The 20,067-nt window shown below is 37.5% G+C and overlaps 1 protein-coding gene across 1 annotated transcript; it reads left to right on the forward strand.

Annotated features, from left to right (window-relative positions):
* Positions 1-482: 482 nt before the first annotated feature.
* Positions 483-17,082, forward strand: LOC131771951 (atrial natriuretic peptide receptor 1). Its single transcript, XM_059087823.2, has 20 exons — positions 483-1,464; positions 3,890-4,176; positions 4,841-4,976; positions 5,612-5,833; positions 8,092-8,173; positions 8,763-8,859; positions 9,243-9,347; positions 9,699-9,776; positions 10,305-10,409; positions 10,929-11,000; positions 11,476-11,644; positions 12,121-12,270; positions 12,690-12,864; positions 13,505-13,645; positions 13,836-13,959; positions 14,479-14,547; positions 14,830-15,004; positions 15,285-15,383; positions 16,016-16,107; positions 16,313-17,082. Exons 1-20 carry the CDS (start codon positions 786-788, stop codon positions 16,418-16,420), a joined length of 3,165 nt encoding a protein of 1,054 aa, XP_058943806.1. The 5' UTR covers positions 483-785; the 3' UTR covers positions 16,421-17,082.
* The last annotated feature ends 2,985 nt before the right edge of the window (positions 17,083-20,067 follow it).

The raw sequence follows: 20,067 nt of genomic DNA on the forward strand, positions 1-20,067 counted from the left end.
TTTTCTTGCAATAAACGTTTTGCTTTCACACTTGTATCAAATAAGAAGCCTTGAAACAATAAACTGTAAATGTATAAAGCCTTTCTCCGTTATCTTGTCAAATTTCAAAAAGCGTCTTTCGTAGAAGAAAATTATTAGTTTACCAACTTTTCACCTCTGTATTGACGCCCGCGCAGGTGCTTTCGAATAACTATATTGATTGTCGAATGACACCGAGATAAGCTTCGCAACACTTTTCTCTCTCAGTTTGATGTAGAGTCTAGCTCTTGGTTGCAGCAATTTTATTATTTTCGACAGACCTTCATTTTATAAACAAGAGTTAACAAATAATTTTAACAAGCCGACTAAATCACATCAGCGATATGAATTAAAGCAAACAAACTATTTTTCGGTCATGAATTTAAATTACCTTCAACTCTGAATAATTCAAACTAATTTACAACCACCATCGAGACGGAAAATTGGATAAATTGGCCCATGCGCGTTCCATTCGATTTCATTTATTTCCCTTCGGCTAAAACAAATTTTACGTCTGTCTTCTTATTGTTCGCTGACACTCAACACCTTAGACTAATACAAACTTATTTCCAAGGCAAATTTGAGACAAAGTAATGGAACTGGAATCGATATCCATTTGGACCAAGAAGCTTCTAGCACCTTCCTCAGAGCTTTTGTAATGGATTGGCAGACTCTTGGCGAGTTTAGCTCGAAATATGGAAGAATAATAATACAATAATACACAGCGTTGATAAATTTTATTTACCACGTCAGTAGCATCAGCGAATATGAAAACAAAGCGCCTGATAGCCTTGATTATTGCCGTCTTCAATGTTCATCTCCATCGTCAGACAACAAGTGAAGAAATAAGGCTGGGAGCTCTGATAGCATGGAATGGAACTTGGCCCGTGGGACCGAGAATGGCGTCAGCATTGCTTGTTGCCTTTGATACGATAAGGAACGATCAGAACCTGCTACCAAAATATAACTTTACATATTACTGGCAAGATAGTGCCTGTGATACCGGTGCCACGCTGAGATCCATGGTCGATTTAAAAGCGAAGAAGCCACCAATTCATGCCTTCATCGGGCCAGGCTGTTCTATAGGATGTATACCGGGGGGTTATTTAGCAGCGCACTGGGAAAAGCCTATGATATCGTTCGCTTGCGGTGAATCTACGCTTTCGGATAAAAAGAAATATCCAACATTTGTTCGAACAGTTGGAACTTACGCACAAACCGGAAAGTTTTTTCTGAAGATCATGCAGAAATATAGCTGGAGTCGTGTTGCGATTGTAGCGTCCACCGAAAGTTTATGGTCACAAGTTGCTATGTTTGTGAGAGATGAAATTGATGGTAGCACAAGCGGAAAATTCAGTGTTGCTTATTTTCACGTATTTAGCCCTGGTATTACAACTGACGTCCAATTCAAGACCATGTTGCGTTCTGCAAGAGAAGAAGCACATGGTGAGTAGATAATATAGTCTAGACGTATTTACCACACGAAATTCCACAAAACAGACAAAGAAAGAGTAAATTCAATCCATGAGTAGTTTAACACCTTCAAGACGAGGAATAAATTCAAACAATATCATTGGTTGTTGGAAGTTATGTCAATTATACCAATGTTTCGTTTCGTCATTTTTGTTTTAGAGCAGCCGCTATCTTTAGGGATATGAAACCTCCAGATACGAAAAATTGTCTTTTTTGCCATAAGTGAGAAATTTAAAATGCTTTGTTATTGCGAACAGAATACACAACCTAGAAATATTTTTCTGAAAAATTCCTTTTGATCTTTTTCATAGTATGTCTTGTAGTGCTGATCGAGAACGTTAAAATTTCGTAAGAATAATTCATTAACGTTCAAGAGAACTTTTCTTCAAAGATACAATTATCTTTTCGAATGGTCAATTCGCCATTATTTTAGATCTTTTAAACAATTGATTTATTCCAACGATACGCGTCAGAGATCATTCCTCAATATTCCAAAATTTTTCCCGCCTTTACTCACGTTAACAAAATCATTCCGCTCCAATCATTCCCGCAGTTTGATGACAGGCATTAATTTCTACCGAATTTATTCTCTTAGATTGTTAATATAAGGGTAAAATTCAGTACCTTGCTATATCAGCAGATGATGAGCAAATTCTCTTTAGGGTTGTACTTAAGTGTTTTATTGAAATGTAAATAGAGTGCGTCATACCACTCAGCTTAAAACCCCAAATGGCGTCGGAAAAACGAAATTACGATCGAAACTGTTTTCAAATACAGACCAACTGTTCATAATAGATTTAAAAAGCGGATCTCTAGAATACGTTTTGCAAACTTGATTAATGCAGGTAAATTACAGGAGATGAAGTATTAAACGAACTGAAGTCTGTAGCTGCTGGGTTAAACCAATTTATTGTTCATTTATTCTCTCTTTCTGGTGAGTTTGTGCGATCTGCATAATAAGCCACTCAATAACAAAAGAACAATAAGGGTGCATATTACGAAAACAATGACATTCTTTAGGGATTCACATGTTAAAACATCATTAATACAAGATTAAGAATTGAAATAAAACAGTATTGGTTCACAGATATCGATTGGCTTCTAGGAGTGTTAACAACTAATGATATCATAAGAGAACATCTTCATTGTATTGACGGAGAACTCGCCATTTACCAAGTCGGTACTATTGAAAAACTTTGACGACAATCGAACAAGAGGTGGGTAGGTGATTATGATAGGTAAATATATCTATGAAAAGATTCCTTGAACCATGAAATCATTAGAGTTAAAGACATTTTTGAGGTGAGACATTATGTAGCATATGAATATTAGCATCCGCTGTAATTAAATGAAACAGAATTGGGTGAAGTAATATTGAGGAAACATGACGTCAAGACGTTGGTTTAATAACATGGTATGCGTCTAACGGTGTCTTGTTGGTCTTATTGTCCAGAAATAATATATTGATCCGGAGTCATTTCATTGTGCCGTAAGTTGTTGCTCATGCAGTATAAAAAAATTGTAAAGAATTTTTACAATGTCATTTATAAGGAGGACAATGTAGGAAACAAACAGGATATGGGAAAATTGGATGACAATTGGAATGAAGACAGTATCTGGCCACACTTCTAAGGACTCAAAGAATCCTTTAGCAGTGTGACTGATTTACACATAAATATTTTTTTTATTCTCTATCGACCAAAATGCTTCAAGATATCCTTTTCCATTCAAACTTACAGTTCGACTCTCCTCGAAAGAGTGAAGATTTTAAGGTAAAACTCACAAAATAATTTACCGACAGAAATATCTCTTCAACTCAGAGGTTTAACAAATCAAGCTAAATATATAATAAATATTTTTTGTTTTAATTTGAGGTTTAATTTGAGATTTAATTGCAACCCGCTCGAGCTGTCCAAATAAAAACAAAAACACCAGGAATAGTAGAGAAATTGATATCAGTGATTATGAAAATCGTCATGTGACACCATTTCGGAGAGTTTAAATCTAAGTCATTGAAATTATAGCTGGAAAATTAAAAACAAAAATTAAACGCCTGGAAACAAAACTTATTCTATATCTTAAATAAATAGCCGATTTTAATAGAAATGCCACTAAAATTTAAATAAGAAACATTTTGTTGAATAGAAACGTTTTCATTTAAGACAAAAGTTGCATTAGATTTACGGTTCCCCCTCTTCTTACGGTATTCTTCAAAACCAGAGCCGCAGCAGAGAATAATTTCCCTTCTGAAACCTCACTCTAAGCAAAAAATTTTGATATATGTTTCCACCCTGTTTCTTTGCACGTTTTGTATCATTTTCGTCTTCGTCAGTTAGTTTTTGCGGTAGTTATTTTACATTTCAAAGCTCTTACTCAAGCTATTCTTTTCATTTCTTAGTGTTTATCCTTGTTGGTTACGGAAGCTCCATCCGGCAGATCATGTTAAATCTATACGACTTAGAAATGATTTCAAAAACATACGCCTACTTCACCTTTGAAATCACACCTGAAAATTGCAAGGGGAACGACGGAAGAGACCAAGAAGCTTGTAAAGCATTCGAAGGCCTAATGGACATTGCCAACTATGTTCCAACAAATGAGGAATATAAGGGGTTTGAGAAAAAAGTTAAACAGAAAATGCCTGAGTTCGCTGGCCTAGGATATCACATGCCACAGAATGATGAGGTAGGAGCCAAGGATCAATAGGTAAATTGGGTCCGAATTTAATTTAATCGTGGATAGAAAAATATTTGTTTTGCCCTTCTGAACGCGTTTTCTCAATGGGGTTAGAAAGGCAAAGACAACACTGTTCTCACCTAGAAGTTCGAGAAACATATGTACTACGTATAATCAAACTGTCTTGTTATTTTCTTTAGACGGGCATTTTAAAAGTTAGCTTTGACATTTAAGGGATCAAACAAGAGCTGTTGAGCCTTTCTATTGCCCGTAACTTCTTAATATTTTCAAGTCACTTCCTTACGAAGGTATGGAAGCTGATCCATCAAATTGGAACTCAGCGGAACTTTGTCCCTTAATAATCAGTTTTCAAAAGTCTGCATAAGTCTGTTAGAATGCTTTCCAATCCTAAACTACACAATACATATATGTGCGACGATTGATTAGCCACTATGATACTCGGAAAGACAAAAGACCAGAATTTTACGTCAAAGCTTCAGAAAGGCTTTAACTACGTACCTTACACTCTTGAACCCGCGTAAGTAGGGACTAAATAGGTTTCAGAAACATGAATTTTCATTTCAAAGAATAGATAACAGAGATAAGCCAATGTTTAACGCTCCAAAAGACTGCGTCCTGTGCTGCATGTTTTTGAATATTTCTTGTTCTTCAGGTGGATATATACGCGGGTTTTCTTCATGACGCAGTGGTATTGTATGCCCACGCAGCTCATGACCTTTTACGCGCTGGAGGAAACCTTACAGATGGGGAAGCACTGATCAAGCACATGACAAACAGAAGTTTTCAGGGTATATAAATATGATGCGATGTAACCTTTATTTCATGATTGATTGTGTTCGTTCTAATATGCATGTCTGGTTTTTGTCATCCTCTATTTACGGTCTGAATTTGTCTGTGCGTATGCTCTTCTTCTATTGCCGCTCAGTCTCCGTTGTGTCGATCCTCAGCTACCATCCATTAGTCTGAGTTAGCAATTAACTGTCTCAGTCATGTATTTCATCTCACTGTGCAAAATGTCAACTGGAGCCACTCCCATCAATTGAAACATGTAAACATGAGTCCATGACATCGAAACGCATTGCATTACCTTTGTTCGGAATCTGTTGTCTTTCTTCTAAGCTATCATGACTTCATGGCCAGCAGATTTTAGAGTTATGCGGTGAGTCCGTAAAAACGGATAAACTGAGCCCTGAAAACGAACCGATAAGCCAGGAGAGGAGGAAGATCAAAGAGCTCCCCTTCTTGTTCTCGCAACTCCGCTATCTTCAATTTCAGTGGTTCTTCAGCATTTCGCTGAAAGCGCCAAACGGGCTCTTTGCTCGATTTGCACGATCGATTTTACTTTAGTTCAAGTCGTTTATCAATCTGCAAATACGCTCGAAAACGCTCGAATTGATCAAGCATGATGTTTCATCTCTGGCAGGTGTTTCTGGGCAGGTTTTTGTAGATGAAAATGGCGACAGAACGATCACCCTCCAAATGAGGAACTTTCACAATGGCGAGATGGTTCGTGTTGCGAACTACTTTCGGCACTTGGAGGAACTCGAGTTCACGGACACAACGACTATTTGGCCGGGAGGGTCTGTAACTGCCCCATTGGGAAGACCTGAGTGTGGGTTTAACGGAGAATTCTGTTCGTCTCCAGGTATGATGATGCCGATTTTCCCGGTGTAAAGCAACGTACTACAGTAATGTTTGTCAATTCATTTTATATAATAAGCTAAGTTATGCGCGCATTCTGATTGGTTCTCACTTATGATCTATTGGAGGACAGACGTATAGATGACGTCATCATTAAAACTTTTTCAATTCTTTATTATTTAAAACAAATAGATTCCAAGTTGCCGTGCGTCTGTTCAGTAATAGATCACAGAGGACGTCAAACTGTGGTAAGTGGTAGGTAAGTAGTGATCTATTACTGAGCAGACGCACGGCAACTTGGAATCTATTTGTTTATTAGACATTTTCCGAAAATGAACATGATATAAATTGACAACCTTTATAACAAACGAGGTGACGTCTGTCAGTTCGAATTATAACCGCCAAAATCTTTCGACCATTTTGTATCCTCATAATTCTATTTTAATAAAAGATATTTAAGGGTTAATAATTCCATTTGTAGTACTTCCTTAAGGTTGCTGTCGACAAAATATGGACCAAATTCGTCCTATACACGTTACTTTTCAAGAATCCATAGAACAATGTATATCACTGTAGAGCTTTTAAAGTATAGATTATGAAAATAAAAATTGTTCACAGATTTCGTTTTGACAGGCGCCCGCGAGCCTTTAAACACAAAACTGACGGTGTTACTGGATTACCGACCTACCAAAGTGTGTGAGGCTTTTTCGAAGTTGAAGTTGGGCAATAGATGACATTACGGAAAATATATTTCGAATTCCGTTAAAGCGTCAAAGAATTTTGTGTGTTAATATCTGAAGAACATTCAGCCAGTTTTCATGAAAATTCAACAAATCGACATACCCCATTAATTCGTTTAAGTAGAGGTAACTCGAGTAATCACAGGCCTCGAGCTTTAGCCTCTAAAGAAACTCACTGTTTTCGCATCTGTAAATGCGGCAGCCGACCAGCAAAAAGCAAAATTGAACCCCTAGGTAAGTCTCGTGACAAGGAGCTCCTTTGAAATTCGCGGGAAAGGTCATTTTGCGAAACAAGGAACACGGATCGAACGCAATCCAAAATTAATCGGGAAAATCATAAGGAAAAGTGGGCAAAGAAAGCTAGAGAATAAGAAATTCCCTTTTGTTCTGCAGGGCAAGACCCCGGTATAAACAAAATATGCAAATCACTATCCCAGACGAAAGCCCGCGGCAAACGTCAACAATCTACTGAAGGCCTTCCCGATCATAACAGCTTTCGCTCTTCGTTACAGGTTCCCTTAAAACATTCTTTCGGCCGTATCTCGCGTTCGTTGTAAGATTTTACTTTTTTTTCAGGCAAAATTAACTGAACTACTTTCTCTAACTAATGAGCAAACTACAAACAGATTTTGAAAAATTCGACAGTAACGTCAAGGTAGTCGTTTTGTCCTAAGAGTTGCCCCAGTTCGCCTTAATCAACTAGGTTATTAATAATTAGCTGTCACAACGTAGCAAAATGTAAGCTAATCAGCCCCAAATGGTCAAATAGATTAACAGCAGCTATACTCTAGGATTGTCGTTTGAAAAATTTGGAGTGCAGCAAATATCAGTTCGTAGTTGTGATCGCTGAGGAGGTTTTGTCAAAGCCATTTCTTTCCTAACTGGAAAAAATCTACTTCACTTATCGGCTCTACATGTGTTTGTTTTAATCGGAAGACAGTGCTTCCGGTTTTTAATTCCACTCGTTTTGATTAGTTACCCGTTCATTTCCGGAAATGCAGTGACACGCAACTAATCAGGCGGTGTTTTGCTTTTCAACAGCCTCTTCGGGCAGGCGCCTTCTTGCCCTTCCCCCGACCCCTAACCCCATCATCTACTCTAGCTTCATATCAAATATGGCTAGTCGGATAAACGATCGCTCGAGATCGCAAGCTCATAACATTATCTTGCCCTAATAAGACGCCTGCATTTCCGGCTACCCCTCGGCCACAAATGTTCCTTAAATATGGGTAAAACGTTTGACAAAAACGTATTTCAAATTAGATCAGTTGAACTGCAAATTAAAACTCATAACTTTCTCGTTACTAGCCAAGGCTTAATGGTTGTGTTCACTTCGCTCGCTCTAAGCGCTAAAATCTCTACGTTTATCTTTAACTGTAAGTAGAAAGAAAACGGATCTTTGAGCGTTTTCTGTTGTGAAACTCTGAGTGCGGCGAAAATTTTACACATGTGTAAATTAAGTCCGTCCGCAACCTTTTACGTTATTTCTAATCAATAAGCATCTTGTCGTTTCATTTGTTAGTTATTTGGATGATCGCTGTTTATGCAATCTCAGGCTTCGTGGCTGTTATGATTTGTATGGTGGCTTTTCTGCTTTATTACAAGTAAGCAGTATATTACAATATAATTGAATGATCCGTAAATTAACCGGTAAATTGCTAAGGTCCTCGTAAAGAAAGAGAGCTCAATTTTATTTTTTCCTTTCACAAGCAAGCACAAGAGGCTCGACTTTAGTTACTAGAAGCCTAAATGTTTCTCTTCATCAAAGCTACAAATTTGAAAACGCGTAGCGGAGGAAAGAGTAAGATCGTGGGATCTTAACCACCAATCAATCGGCTGACTACTGTTCTCCAAAATACATGGTTGACAGAAGTGATTGGTTAGGAAAGCCGGGAGCCTCAAGAGTCTGCGCCTCCCTTAGACGTTTTTCTTGTACACTGTGACTTACTATATTTATGGAAAATTTCCATTGGTTTGCTAAACCAAAATGATTGACATGCTATTTAACGTTGCATACAATCAAGTTGTAAATACTTTTTTTTACTCATAAAAAATCGTTCGTGTTTAAGGACCCGTCACTTCTGCTATTGAATTGATACAATACTACCATGCACTATTTACCATGTCAATGTACCTCTTCCGACAGTCGAGCGTCTAGCTTTATCATGGTACTAACCTTACAAATATTTGTAGGAGGAAGACATTTGAGTCGTCACTTCAGAGCCAACGTTGGAAAATTTCTGCGGCAGATGTAAACTTTACAAGAAAAGCTCTGGATGGAAGAAGCATGGTGAGAAACAACCCAAAACATACTTTTATCAAACCAACATCTAAGGTTACCACCTACTATTTTAATAAAGCATCTATTTCCTCGTATATGATATCATGATCTACCTTTCCAAGACTGATGAAGAATACAGGGTCAAGATTGCGCTTGGAATTATACGTTTTGTGTACTGTCCTACACTGATTGTCTATGATAAACGTCAGTTTCCTAACGAAAAGTGCGCCCAAAAATAATTCGCTCAAAGGAAAAGGCGTAAGATTCTCTTATGTAACCACCATTTCTTGAGCGTGCGTTAACCTGGGCTTTACTAAAGTTAGAAAAGAACATGTGGAAAAGCTAAGGTAAATAACGTATCACTATTATAAATGTTGTAATGTCTTTGGCAGATTTCAACATCTAGCTTTGGCTCTGGTGACAGCAGTATGAATTCGAGAACTTTAGACGAGGATGAAATAAGAGGACAAGTATTTACCAACGTGGCAATTTTTAAGGTTTGTTATCTAGGTCTCGAGGATTATGTCATCAATTGAAAAGGTGAGCGGGTAGTATGATGAGATGAAAGCTATTTGTCTCTACTCGAATAGAATGATTGTTTTCCAAAAATAAAAGTAACTTCATGGTTACACCATAATCATATTACAAACGCACTCATTTAAATACAACGGCCAGCAGGTGGGCATGTGTCCACCAACGAAACCTTTAGAATTTCTGTTTCTTTCTATGGTTCGCCTGGGGTATATCATCAGTTTCACAAGAAGCGTGAATTTCACTAGATATTGTCAGGTGAGATAGTAAAAAAGGATTTACCATCTCAGTGATTTTTGTCCATTTTAATTCTGTAGTCTACAGTGGTAGCAGTTAAAAAGCTAAGAAAGACGCACATTACCTTGTCAAGGACAATACTCATGGAATTAAAAGAGGTAATCTGCCATATAACACGAATATCTAAAGTACAGAACGGAGTTCCCTTAAGCAGCCACCAAAAACACCACACCGGCTGTCGTCGTAGACTGAAACAACGGACGAAATTTTGGGTTAATTGCATGTTGTGACTCAGTAGAAGCATTAAAAGCTTCTACTCAGTGTGGAAGGCCCTCAACAAAGTAGAGAGATCAGTAAAATCTAGATAGTTTCGAAAACCATTTTTGCGCGCAAAAGTGGTCGCCATCAGGAGAAAAGTACACTGTGAACCTAAAAAATACCAATTCACTTATGTGGAATGACAACTATAGTATACTACTTAATTCCATTTCGCAATATCGAAGAGAGGCTCCCTTCAAATGACCATTTCATAGTCATTTTTAACGTAAAATCTCTTCCTCTGCAATATCATTTGCCATAGATCTCTAAGAAAAATCTAATTTTCTCGATAAGAGAAAAACTAAAGTTGAAATCAAGCTAAATTTTGATCAATCATTCCTCTTCACGGTAGTGTATATCTTATATAGGTGTACGAGCTTCAACATCCAAATATCAATCGATTTATTGGAGCGTGTGTGGATTCGCCAAATATATGGATTTTAACACAGTACTGTAACAAGGGAAGTCTGCAGGTAAATTGTAAAAGTGTGAAACAAAGGCATGATTAAAGGGTCCCTTGTCTACCCACGTTTTGTGGTAAGGATAATCATAAAGGCTAACTAATAGAAAAGAGATATCTATCCATCTACTTGGGTGTCGATTGGTTGTTTGTTCTTTATTTTTTGTTCGGGAATTGCATCCTAAAAGCTTCCCTAATCTGACTGACGATAATATACTTAAACCACTGATACAAAATCCAGAATTGGCATGGACCGAAGATGCAGTTAAATGAGGGATCTTGTTGCAATAACATAGACAAGTAGCATAACCACGTTTCTCGATTAAAGTGCTTGGCCTTTCGCTTATCACAGGTTAAATCTTGTAGCGCACTGGTAGTGCAAGGATCAGAGTCCACAAAGGTGCCAGGCAGAAAAACATTCCATGCAATCTCTCCACCATATTAGCCCGATCTCGTAAGCTACTCTCGAATCGGCCAGACAGACCCTTATTTGCTACAAATATAGCATTTCATTCACCTATTTCTCTTTCAGGATGTTTTGAATAATGAGAGGATGAAGCTTGACTGGATGTTTAAAATGTCCTTTGCATCCGATATTGCAAGAGTAAGAGCAGGCAAAATATTTGTGCGTTTAATCTAGCAAAAAAAAACAAAACAAAACAAGTACAAGAGAAATAATAAGACGCTGAAAAATCTGCCTCTTGTTTAGATTTTTTTTTTACCGGAATGAAGGCATAAGTTCTTTTGGAATACTTATTTGTGATGTAGAAATTGAAAAATAAAATTCTTAACAAAGCAACACTGCGGGTTGTAAACCCATAGAAAATTGTAGAGAATCAAGAAACAAATCTTTTTCTTGGTAATGATAGCTCCTGGGACTTCTCCTTCTTCCTTTAATTCGTATGGAAGCCAAAAAAGGATATATTCTCTTACAACTCATGTCTACAGGATTGAGATTCAAAGGCGCTGCTTTTATGGCCTTCGTTTTTAATTCTGTTAATGACACAGCCATCTTTATGTTGTTCACTTATGTACAATAAAATTTTGGACAAGTGCAATGTCTCTCTCATTACCAACAGGGGATGTTTTTCTTACAAAAAAGCTCAATCCTTTACCATGGTGACTTGCGATCTTCAAACTGTGTCGTAGACAGCCGTTGGGTTTGTAAAATAACCGATGTCGGACTAGAACATTTTAAATCAGGACAGAAGGTTGACTCGTATCTTGGCCTTGATGCGGAATATAACAGTGAGTAGTCCGAAATACCAACGAAATAAACGACTAGCAAGCAGAAAAGAAAAGGAAAGCCTTAATCTTGGAGTTTTCAATAGAGTTGGAGATAGAAACCTTGTTAAATCAGGCGTACGGACGAATTTGGATCCACGATAAGAGCCGCGACACCTGCACGATGCTTCACGGTCATAGATGAGCGATGAAGTCTCATTTTGGAGCCAGCTAAAATTGGGTTTATAAGTTAAGCGAAAGAAAGAATGACAGTCGAAAAGTCCTGGGGACAGCTCTTTTATTTTGCAACCATAATAATGAATGGAGCTTGTTTTATACCCTTACCATAAATTTTACTTTTCAGCAAGGTAAGAATAATGTAGAATCGAATGGTGTGAAAGCGTCATCCTAACTAGGCTCTCTCATGCGAGTATGTCAAAACAAGAAAAAGGTACAATCACATAACAATTCATATTCACCTTCTTTTTTAAACGCTTCAGATCTTTTGTGGCGAGCACCGGAACACCTCGATGGCAGGAATAATTTGTCTAAGTCACAAAGGGGAGATGTCTATAGCTACGGCATTATTCTGCAGGAGATTCTTCTTAGAAGTCTGCCGTATGCCATGAATGACTTCATGGAAGCAAAAAGTAAGCTTCTGATGTTTTGCTTTGACCTCTAAATACTTAATTTAGACGTTGTAGGGTAGTTCAGTTCGCCGAGGATGCGAAATAAATAACCAAAAAAAACAGTCCTAGTGAGTTTTCAGCGAAGAGGTACTAGTACAGATGCTCAAGGAGGAAACTTGATGGAGATCTATCGCATTTTTCCACAGAAGGTGTAACCTTTTGTTTTCAACTTGGAGTGAAAGCTGCGGCCGCCCAGCCTACAGGACCCCCACATCCCTAACAACATTTATGACCCTAAGTGTAAAAGGATGATCCACTATAAATGCAGAATATACTTTAGTGAAGCAGAAAATAATTTGTAAGGGTTTCTTTCTCCAGTAGAGAAAGTTTTCTTCATTATCAATTGTTTTTATAATTTTCAATTGCTGTCATTCTAACAGCAATTGTCAGCATGGTACAGAAAAGAGAGAACCCTCCTTTCCGTCCAGTCATTCCAAGCAGCTTTGGAAATGGACTGTACGTGAGAATGATGCGATCCTGTTGGAGTGATGAGCCAACCTTACGACCAAGGTTCAGTGATGTTCTTCAAACGATAAAGAAAATTAACAATGGAAAGTAAGATCTCACAGCTAACGAATAACGACCAAAATATCATAATTCCGTTTGAGACCATGCCTTTAGCATTTATAACTGTGAATAGCTTATTTTGTCCTTGAGCACTTCATTATGAGACGTATTTTGACAATATCGTTTAGCCTTGATAATCCAACACAACTGTTCTCGGCTTTGCGAAGATTGAATAACGCTTTCAACTGGATAAATCTCTATCCAGTGACGAACTCAGCACGTTTTGATTAAAGCTATCCGCTGGATAGTAATTTATCCATTGGATAGCGTTATCCGACCTTTGAAAAACTGGTCCCTGTCCTGAGTTGACTTGTAAAAGTGTTTTAATGGTCGATTATTATTCCCTTAGATGTTACCACCATGAAATTGGGAAAAAAGCACACGAACCAAAACATTCTGTCCTTCTTCTGATGTTCTTTATAAGCCCTGATAATGTGATCATATTTGTTGCACCGAGGATGAAGTACGAAAGACTTGTACCAGCTCGCAGAAGCTAAAATTATTTGATTTCTACTTTTCGGTTCCTTTGACGTATGAATTGACAGAAACTGAAACTTTATTTCGAATCTTTTTTTTTTTTTTTTTTTTTTTTCATTTTTCTGATCCTTCCATTGATTTTATTTGAAAGGGACATCAACATTATGGACAACATGATATCACTGATGGAAAAATACACAGACCATCTGGAAGAGGTCGTAAGAGAGAGAACAGAACAACTGGAGGAAGAGAAACAAAAGACAGACGCCCTGTTATACAGGATGCTACCAAAGTAATAACAGAGGATTCAGAGCTATCGTAAAGGTTCATGATGCTATCCGAACAGGGGTTTTCAATTTCTCTAACTCGTTGCTAATTGTATAGAAAAAGAAGGGGGAATGAAAGATTGATATTCACATTTGATGAGAGACGTACACAATGCAATGACTTTAATTATACGGCTTTGCTGCCTTTTTTAATAGGACGGTGGCAGAGCAGTTAAAACGTGGTGAAGCTGTTGCAGCAGAATCGTTTGACCAGGTTACAATCTTCTTTAGTGACATAGTGGGTTTCACTACTTTAGCTGCCCAGAGCAAGCCGCTGGAGGTGAGAGAATGTTTTCTTTTTTGTGTCAATCTGCTCAAATAAAAGAATTGTGTAGCAAGACGACGAAACGTCTTTTAACAAGTCGATTTGGTTACAGGAAGTTTTTCTATGAAACCGAAACTGATGGTGCTCACTCTTTATGAAAGACAGCTGATTTTTTTCAACCTGACAACTTGCTACATTCATTCTGAACTAATTGACTAACAGAAACTTTCTATCGATCATTCATTAAGTCAAAATGCAAGAAAACAAAAAACAAAAGATTATTCGTTGTGAGGAAGCTACTATCTTAAGCTGTAGCGGGGTTTTTATTATCTTTAATTTTTTACGGCTTGTTCAAACCACATCCCCCCTGATGACACTGATTATGACGACAATTATCTATCAAGTATTGAAGCAGACAGTCTTCGAATATACAAAAGCGTTTCACGTTCTTTAAGGATTGATCGGAAGTTTACATTCATTTAAAACATATTTTCTGATTCCGGCCACATGTTTGAACTAACATTTTTTTCACAGATTGTTAACCTGTTGAATGATCTTTACACGTGCTTTGACAATATTATTGATTGTCATGATGTTTATAAGGTAAGAAAATTACCCCTACTGAAAAAGAAATGATTTCTTTCATGACGTTGCAGTAACCTTTTCCGTTGTAGTTGTTGATTGTCTTTCTGAAGGCTTTGCCTAGGTTGTCATTGATGTTGTGTTAGTTTTTGTTAAATTTTTGTGGTTTTTCTTCTTGAGGTGTTCGGTGCTATTCTTATCGCTGACAGGAGTAACAGCCTTAGGTGGGGTCGATCTGTCCGTTTCATATCATTTTTCCTTTGTGTACGATCTTTTAAAATTCTTCACTTTTGTTCATCGAAGGTTGAGACAATTGGAGATTCTTACATGGTTGTATCTGGACTACCCAAGCCCAATGGCATTTGTCATGCTGGAGAAATCGCCAACATGTCCCTTGATCTTTTGAGTGACATGTGTCACTTTAAAATCAAACACCTTCCGGAGAAACAGCTCCAACTTCGAATTGGAATTCATTCTGGTAAGATATCTCTGGGGTAAATATGTTTCCTCCAAACCTTTTTTCTTCCGCGTACATGATGATATTACTATTAAAACTTTCTCAATCTTCGCAAGAAAAATAATCTTTGTCAAGGAATCTTCAATTTTATGTTTCCCTTTTATGCAAGAGGGCCTAATTTGCTGTCTGGCATTCTTATCACGATTGCTAAAACAGCAAGGCCTCACCAAATTAGTTTTTATGACCCGTCTAACAAACGCCTACAATAAATATTTTAGTGATTTCATCCCCTACTGTTCAGGCTCATGTGTTGCTGGTGTCGTTGGACTTAAGATGCCACGTTACTGCCTGTTTGGTGATACTGTCAACACAGCGTCCCGAATGGAATCTAGCGGGCTTGGTAAGTATGATATATGACATCACACTACTGGCACAAACTACGAAAACCACGAACGGAGCAGTCAAAATCAATCTGACAGCATTATGCGACAGCCACTTTCACATGGAGGGTTGGCCAATATACAAGTACACATTTTTTGTCTTTTAATTCCCGAATCCATTGAAAAACTAGAGGTCCAGTGGTAATGTTTGAAATGAAAATCGTGTGACTAAAAGACTCCGGTGCTGAGAGTGGGGTAGTATGGGGAAACGGAGAGAAAGAGTTCGCTTCTGTGACTCAAGTTTGCTTCCCATTCTAGGTGTCACGTGGGTAAATTCTCCTTGGTAACTTTATACTCAACAAGAGAATTTTCTTGGCCGGTTTGTTCAAAGCTGGGTTAAGGTAACCCAGGGTTAATGTGAGATCTGATGGGAAAGCTTTAAAAGAAAATCCAGAATATTTTTTTACTTCTAAAACCTGATGATTGGATTCTTATTGGATTAAACCCCGAGTTAGCGCTGGTCGGCCTTCGAACAACTGGGCCCTGATTCACAGGTGCAATCAGACATATTGATTTCATTTAAATTTGATACGTGAAAATTGTATTTCATTCGAGTAAGACTAAAATATACCATTGTTTTCCAATCTTTTAGCCCTCAGGATTCATGTCAGTTCTCAATGCAAGTCCTTACTGGATAATATCGGTGGTTATCACATTGAGGAAAGAGGCTGGACGCCGATGAAGGTTCTCTTTATAACCATTAGCGCCACTTTAAACGTCAGCTACTTCGGTATCTTGCTTTGCAAATTTTTACCACATTGAAAATCAAATTATATAAGGTTAGGTTAACTGCATGTACACTTTTTAACGGTCGACATGAATTATATATTGTTTGGAGTACCCTTCATTATAGTTTAATACTTGACTATAGACATGCTTTTTTTTACAGGGAAAGGGAACATTGCTGACGTTTTTCTTAAACGGACGTGAAGGCTTTCTGAAGTCTCTACCAGACCTTAGTAAAGCCGCTCCTATGGAAGAACATTCATTTAAATAAAAAACTGACAATCCAAGATAATATGCAAGATGTACAATTAAAAATAACAGAAAGTAAAAGCGAAAAAATGCCAGATCCTGCTGCTCAACTCTAAAATGCGATGCGCTAAACTCTCCTGATTAAAATTGGACATGATCCATGTTAATTGTGACATAGAACACCTGTCCCACAATATACAATAGCACTTGTACTGAGTGGAGCTCACTGATACATGATTGCAAACCAAACCTGCATGACACCAAGTTTAATTGCCACTTAATTACATCCATTTTTCAAAAATTGATGTGAATAAATTCGTCCATTTTTAGTAAAGAAAATTCGACGTTCCGACGAAAAATCAAGGAAATTCTCCGCAATTCAGCTTTAACGATTTTCATTTTCCTGCGATTCGATTGGCATATTGGATCCACACTGGTAAGGAAAAAGAACCGATTTAGAGAAAACTAATTGGTGTTACACTGAGCTCCAATCAGACTACTTATATCACTTTTAATTTTGAAATAGATGAAATAATAGAAACGCTACTTTTCATATCGCTATAACAGAACATAACTTACTGCAATTAAAGTAAGTCATACCGTGCAACGTAATTAGTTTTGTAATTCAAACAGCTATCAAAATATCTATGTACTTCATGAGTCAGATTGTTTTATTCAGAAATATATTAACATATTATTTTCAAATGGTCTCTGTATCAAAGATAAATGAGTTGATGCTGGCTTCCAAGTGATCAGAGAGGAAAATGTATGCAATACTTCAGCGGATCGGATCTAGACCTTTGCTTTTCCCCATTATCTTATAATCACTTAGTATCGGAAACTGCAGTTTGTCCTGCCGGTTTTCAAGCAAACTTTTCCTCTCTAACGCCCCTCAGACACTAATTTAAAAAAACCTGAAACCCCAAATTATTTCCACAGGTTAGCCTACCGTCCACACTATGACTGCGAATACTCATACTATACGTTTGTCCAAGTATGCAGTCAGACTTATTTCTCGCCATTGATTGCTGCGTTCTCAAACATGTTAACCACTTTTAAGATTTCACGGAAACCTTGAGTTGCGATTTTAGGGAGCAGACTCGATTTTCAAATCTATCTGGCATGGTGTAGGCGGGCTGAGTCCATTTCGAATCGTTAAAATATACGCTCTTTAATTAATTTTATTCACTAGGTGGCTACTATCAGCTCACAAAAAGTTGTAAACTTTACATCAAGTGACGGCAACAATAACACACAGTTAGCATAAAAACATTCATGCATTGGGCACAAATCCTAACATAGGGTTGAAGACTTTGATTGGCTGATTGCAGCCGGTAATCAGTTCAGCTTTTTATGATAAGCGCTTTAGTTAAAGTATCCGGTAGTTTTGACTTTCGAAGCGTTTGCTGATGAATTTGTGTGAATTATCAATCTTCTTCATTTTTCGCTCTTCCTTTAACGATTGATCAACCGAAGTTGACCTCAACTTGCATTTTGAGATGACAAGGAAGAAAGCTGTAAGTAACCTCAGATGCCTTCTTTTCTTAAAGCTGGCAGCGTTTTGAGTGTTTGTAGATCGGCGCTGTAATAGCGCGTAATTTTACTTTCCGTACAGATAGATTTCGGTAGGATTGTTCTAATATATCGTTTCTAGAATTAACTCGAGATGCGGATTTCACTCACTTACTTTTTTGGTGTCCACTAATAAATGGACTGAACTAAGAGCAACTGACTCGCGACATGGAGACTTGCGAAAAGCATTATGTAGTACAACTAATGAATTAACCCAAACTTTTATGGGAAAATTATTTCAGGAAATATGAGCACTGAAGACGACATTGATAAAGTGAAAGTAAATACATGTTTGAACGTTTTCTCTTCGAATAAGTCCTTGAGAAAACTTACAAAATTGCCGTCGGTTTCTAACGGCACATAGTAACTGTTATGTAAACCGATTCCCATAGCCATCACAAAATTCATTAAGAAATTAATTTGCCCTAACAAAACTAAGTTGAATAACTTAACTAGTAAACCGAATGCAAACAGAATTGAGTAGTAAAAAGCGAATTAAATTTTTGATTTATGTTTTGTGTACGGTATCGCTAAAATTGGCGCTACAAAAATTAAAAAAAGGAAGGTTATAAAACGACGAATAGTCCGATTCGATGAGACATGATGTTTGAATAGTTCAACTTGCCGCAGGAAAAACCTGGAACTCATTTACCGGCCTAAGTCGGTCGGCATAGCGAAGAAAAATTGTGTCTGAAGGTTCGAGTGTGGCAATAGCCGGGGAGCTAGTCTAATAAAGTGGATCTCCAAAAAGCTCAGAAACTGTTGTTTTATGCTTGAATTCACCCCTATTTCGCTGAGGTCAAGTTCCAGATTTTCATCCTGCATTTATTACATGCACGATTAATACCGCTCTAAGACTAAGGAATTACCGATCAGTAATTCACCGCAAATCAGACAACTTCCTTATCCATGCATACACGGATATGTAAACGTGGATAGATTGATAAATTATCGTAATGTTTCCTCCCTCTCAGTGGATTTATGAATCTATAAAATTATGTCGATGTTTTTGGTCGACAGTCAGGTGTCGTGACTGTGTTATAGTATCACAGAAACTACTCCGAAATTGCTATTTTAGCCTCTAAAATGATCTTCTCACCCATTTTATTGGCATGGGTCTAAAAATAAGTTTTGTTTCATTTGCCCGGCTGAACACTAAAAGTAGGAGTTTTTCATTAGAATTTGAAACACTAAAATAGAATAGACAAATCGATTGGCCAAGCCAGAGAAATACCCTGATACTGTATCTCAAAATATTGTTTTTATAATCTGTAACATGCCTGTTTGTCTTTAACGAAAACTTGCGCCGTGATCACTTGATCAAGTTAATAATCTCCACATTTTCTACATACAGTATCACAGCTTGGGAAAAAACAAAGCTTCGCTCTAGAAGCTGTCCATTTGTCTGTATTTGCTGTCATCTTTTTATGTCGCTATTTCAGGATCTGGGAGAAGGAAATGATGCGAATGACCTGGGCACTAATAGGTTGTTATTTCCGTATCAAGAACTATCCTGAAAAAGTGGTTAAGTAGGCCTATATGTACTTCTATTGTATTGCATTGTGTTTGGATTCACCTTCGCTCGAAGTTATCAAAGCTTTCATGGCACCGTTTACGCAGAGTTTGCAATTTTCCAGAGAAATCTGATGTATTGATCACCTCGCAGTTGTTTGTTATTTGACCAGGCTGATTAATATGTATGTGATATTAGATTCTGTTTTTCAATGTGATTGTGATAACGGATAAAACACTTGAGCTGCAGTCATTAACGAGAACAAACTGGTAAAAGACTATTAACGATCGTTAGGGGCACCTTGATATTAGCGCGGAGCCCAGTGCCAGACACCTTAGCTCAAAATTGTGTTAGAAATCTACGAGACATTGCATGTAAACCTAACATTAAGAAGCTGAAAGACCTTGAAGACGACGTAAAAAAAAGAGCATGCAGAAGGCAACTGGGAAAGAAATTTTCCTTTAGAAGAGAAAGGATAAGAGGGTGGCGAAAAGTGTGGAGCGTTGAAGACGATAAAACCACGACTTATCGAGTAAATCAAAATGTGTAAGGATTTTCACCTAAATGAGAAAGTATTTATCGCC

This window comes from Pocillopora verrucosa, chromosome 3 (assembly GCF_036669915.1).
Source record: "Pocillopora verrucosa isolate sample1 chromosome 3, ASM3666991v2, whole genome shotgun sequence".
Taxonomy (NCBI): domain Eukaryota; kingdom Metazoa; phylum Cnidaria; class Anthozoa; order Scleractinia; family Pocilloporidae; genus Pocillopora; species Pocillopora verrucosa.

What these genes read in the sequence shown, in the direction of transcription:
- LOC131771951 (XM_059087823.2), top strand. Translation starts at nt 786, where the DNA reads ATGAAAACAAAGCGCCTGATAGCCTTGATTATTGCCGTCTTCAATGTT. An exon ending in TGCAAGAGAAGAAGCACATG is followed by an intron (nt 1,465 to 3,889) that starts GTGAGTAGATAA and finishes TTCATTTCTTAG; the next exon opens with TGTTTATCCTTGTTGGTTAC. An exon ending in TCGAATTGGAATTCATTCTG is followed by an intron (nt 15,005 to 15,284) that starts GTAAGATATCTC and finishes CCTACTGTTCAG; the next exon opens with GCTCATGTGTTGCTGGTGTC.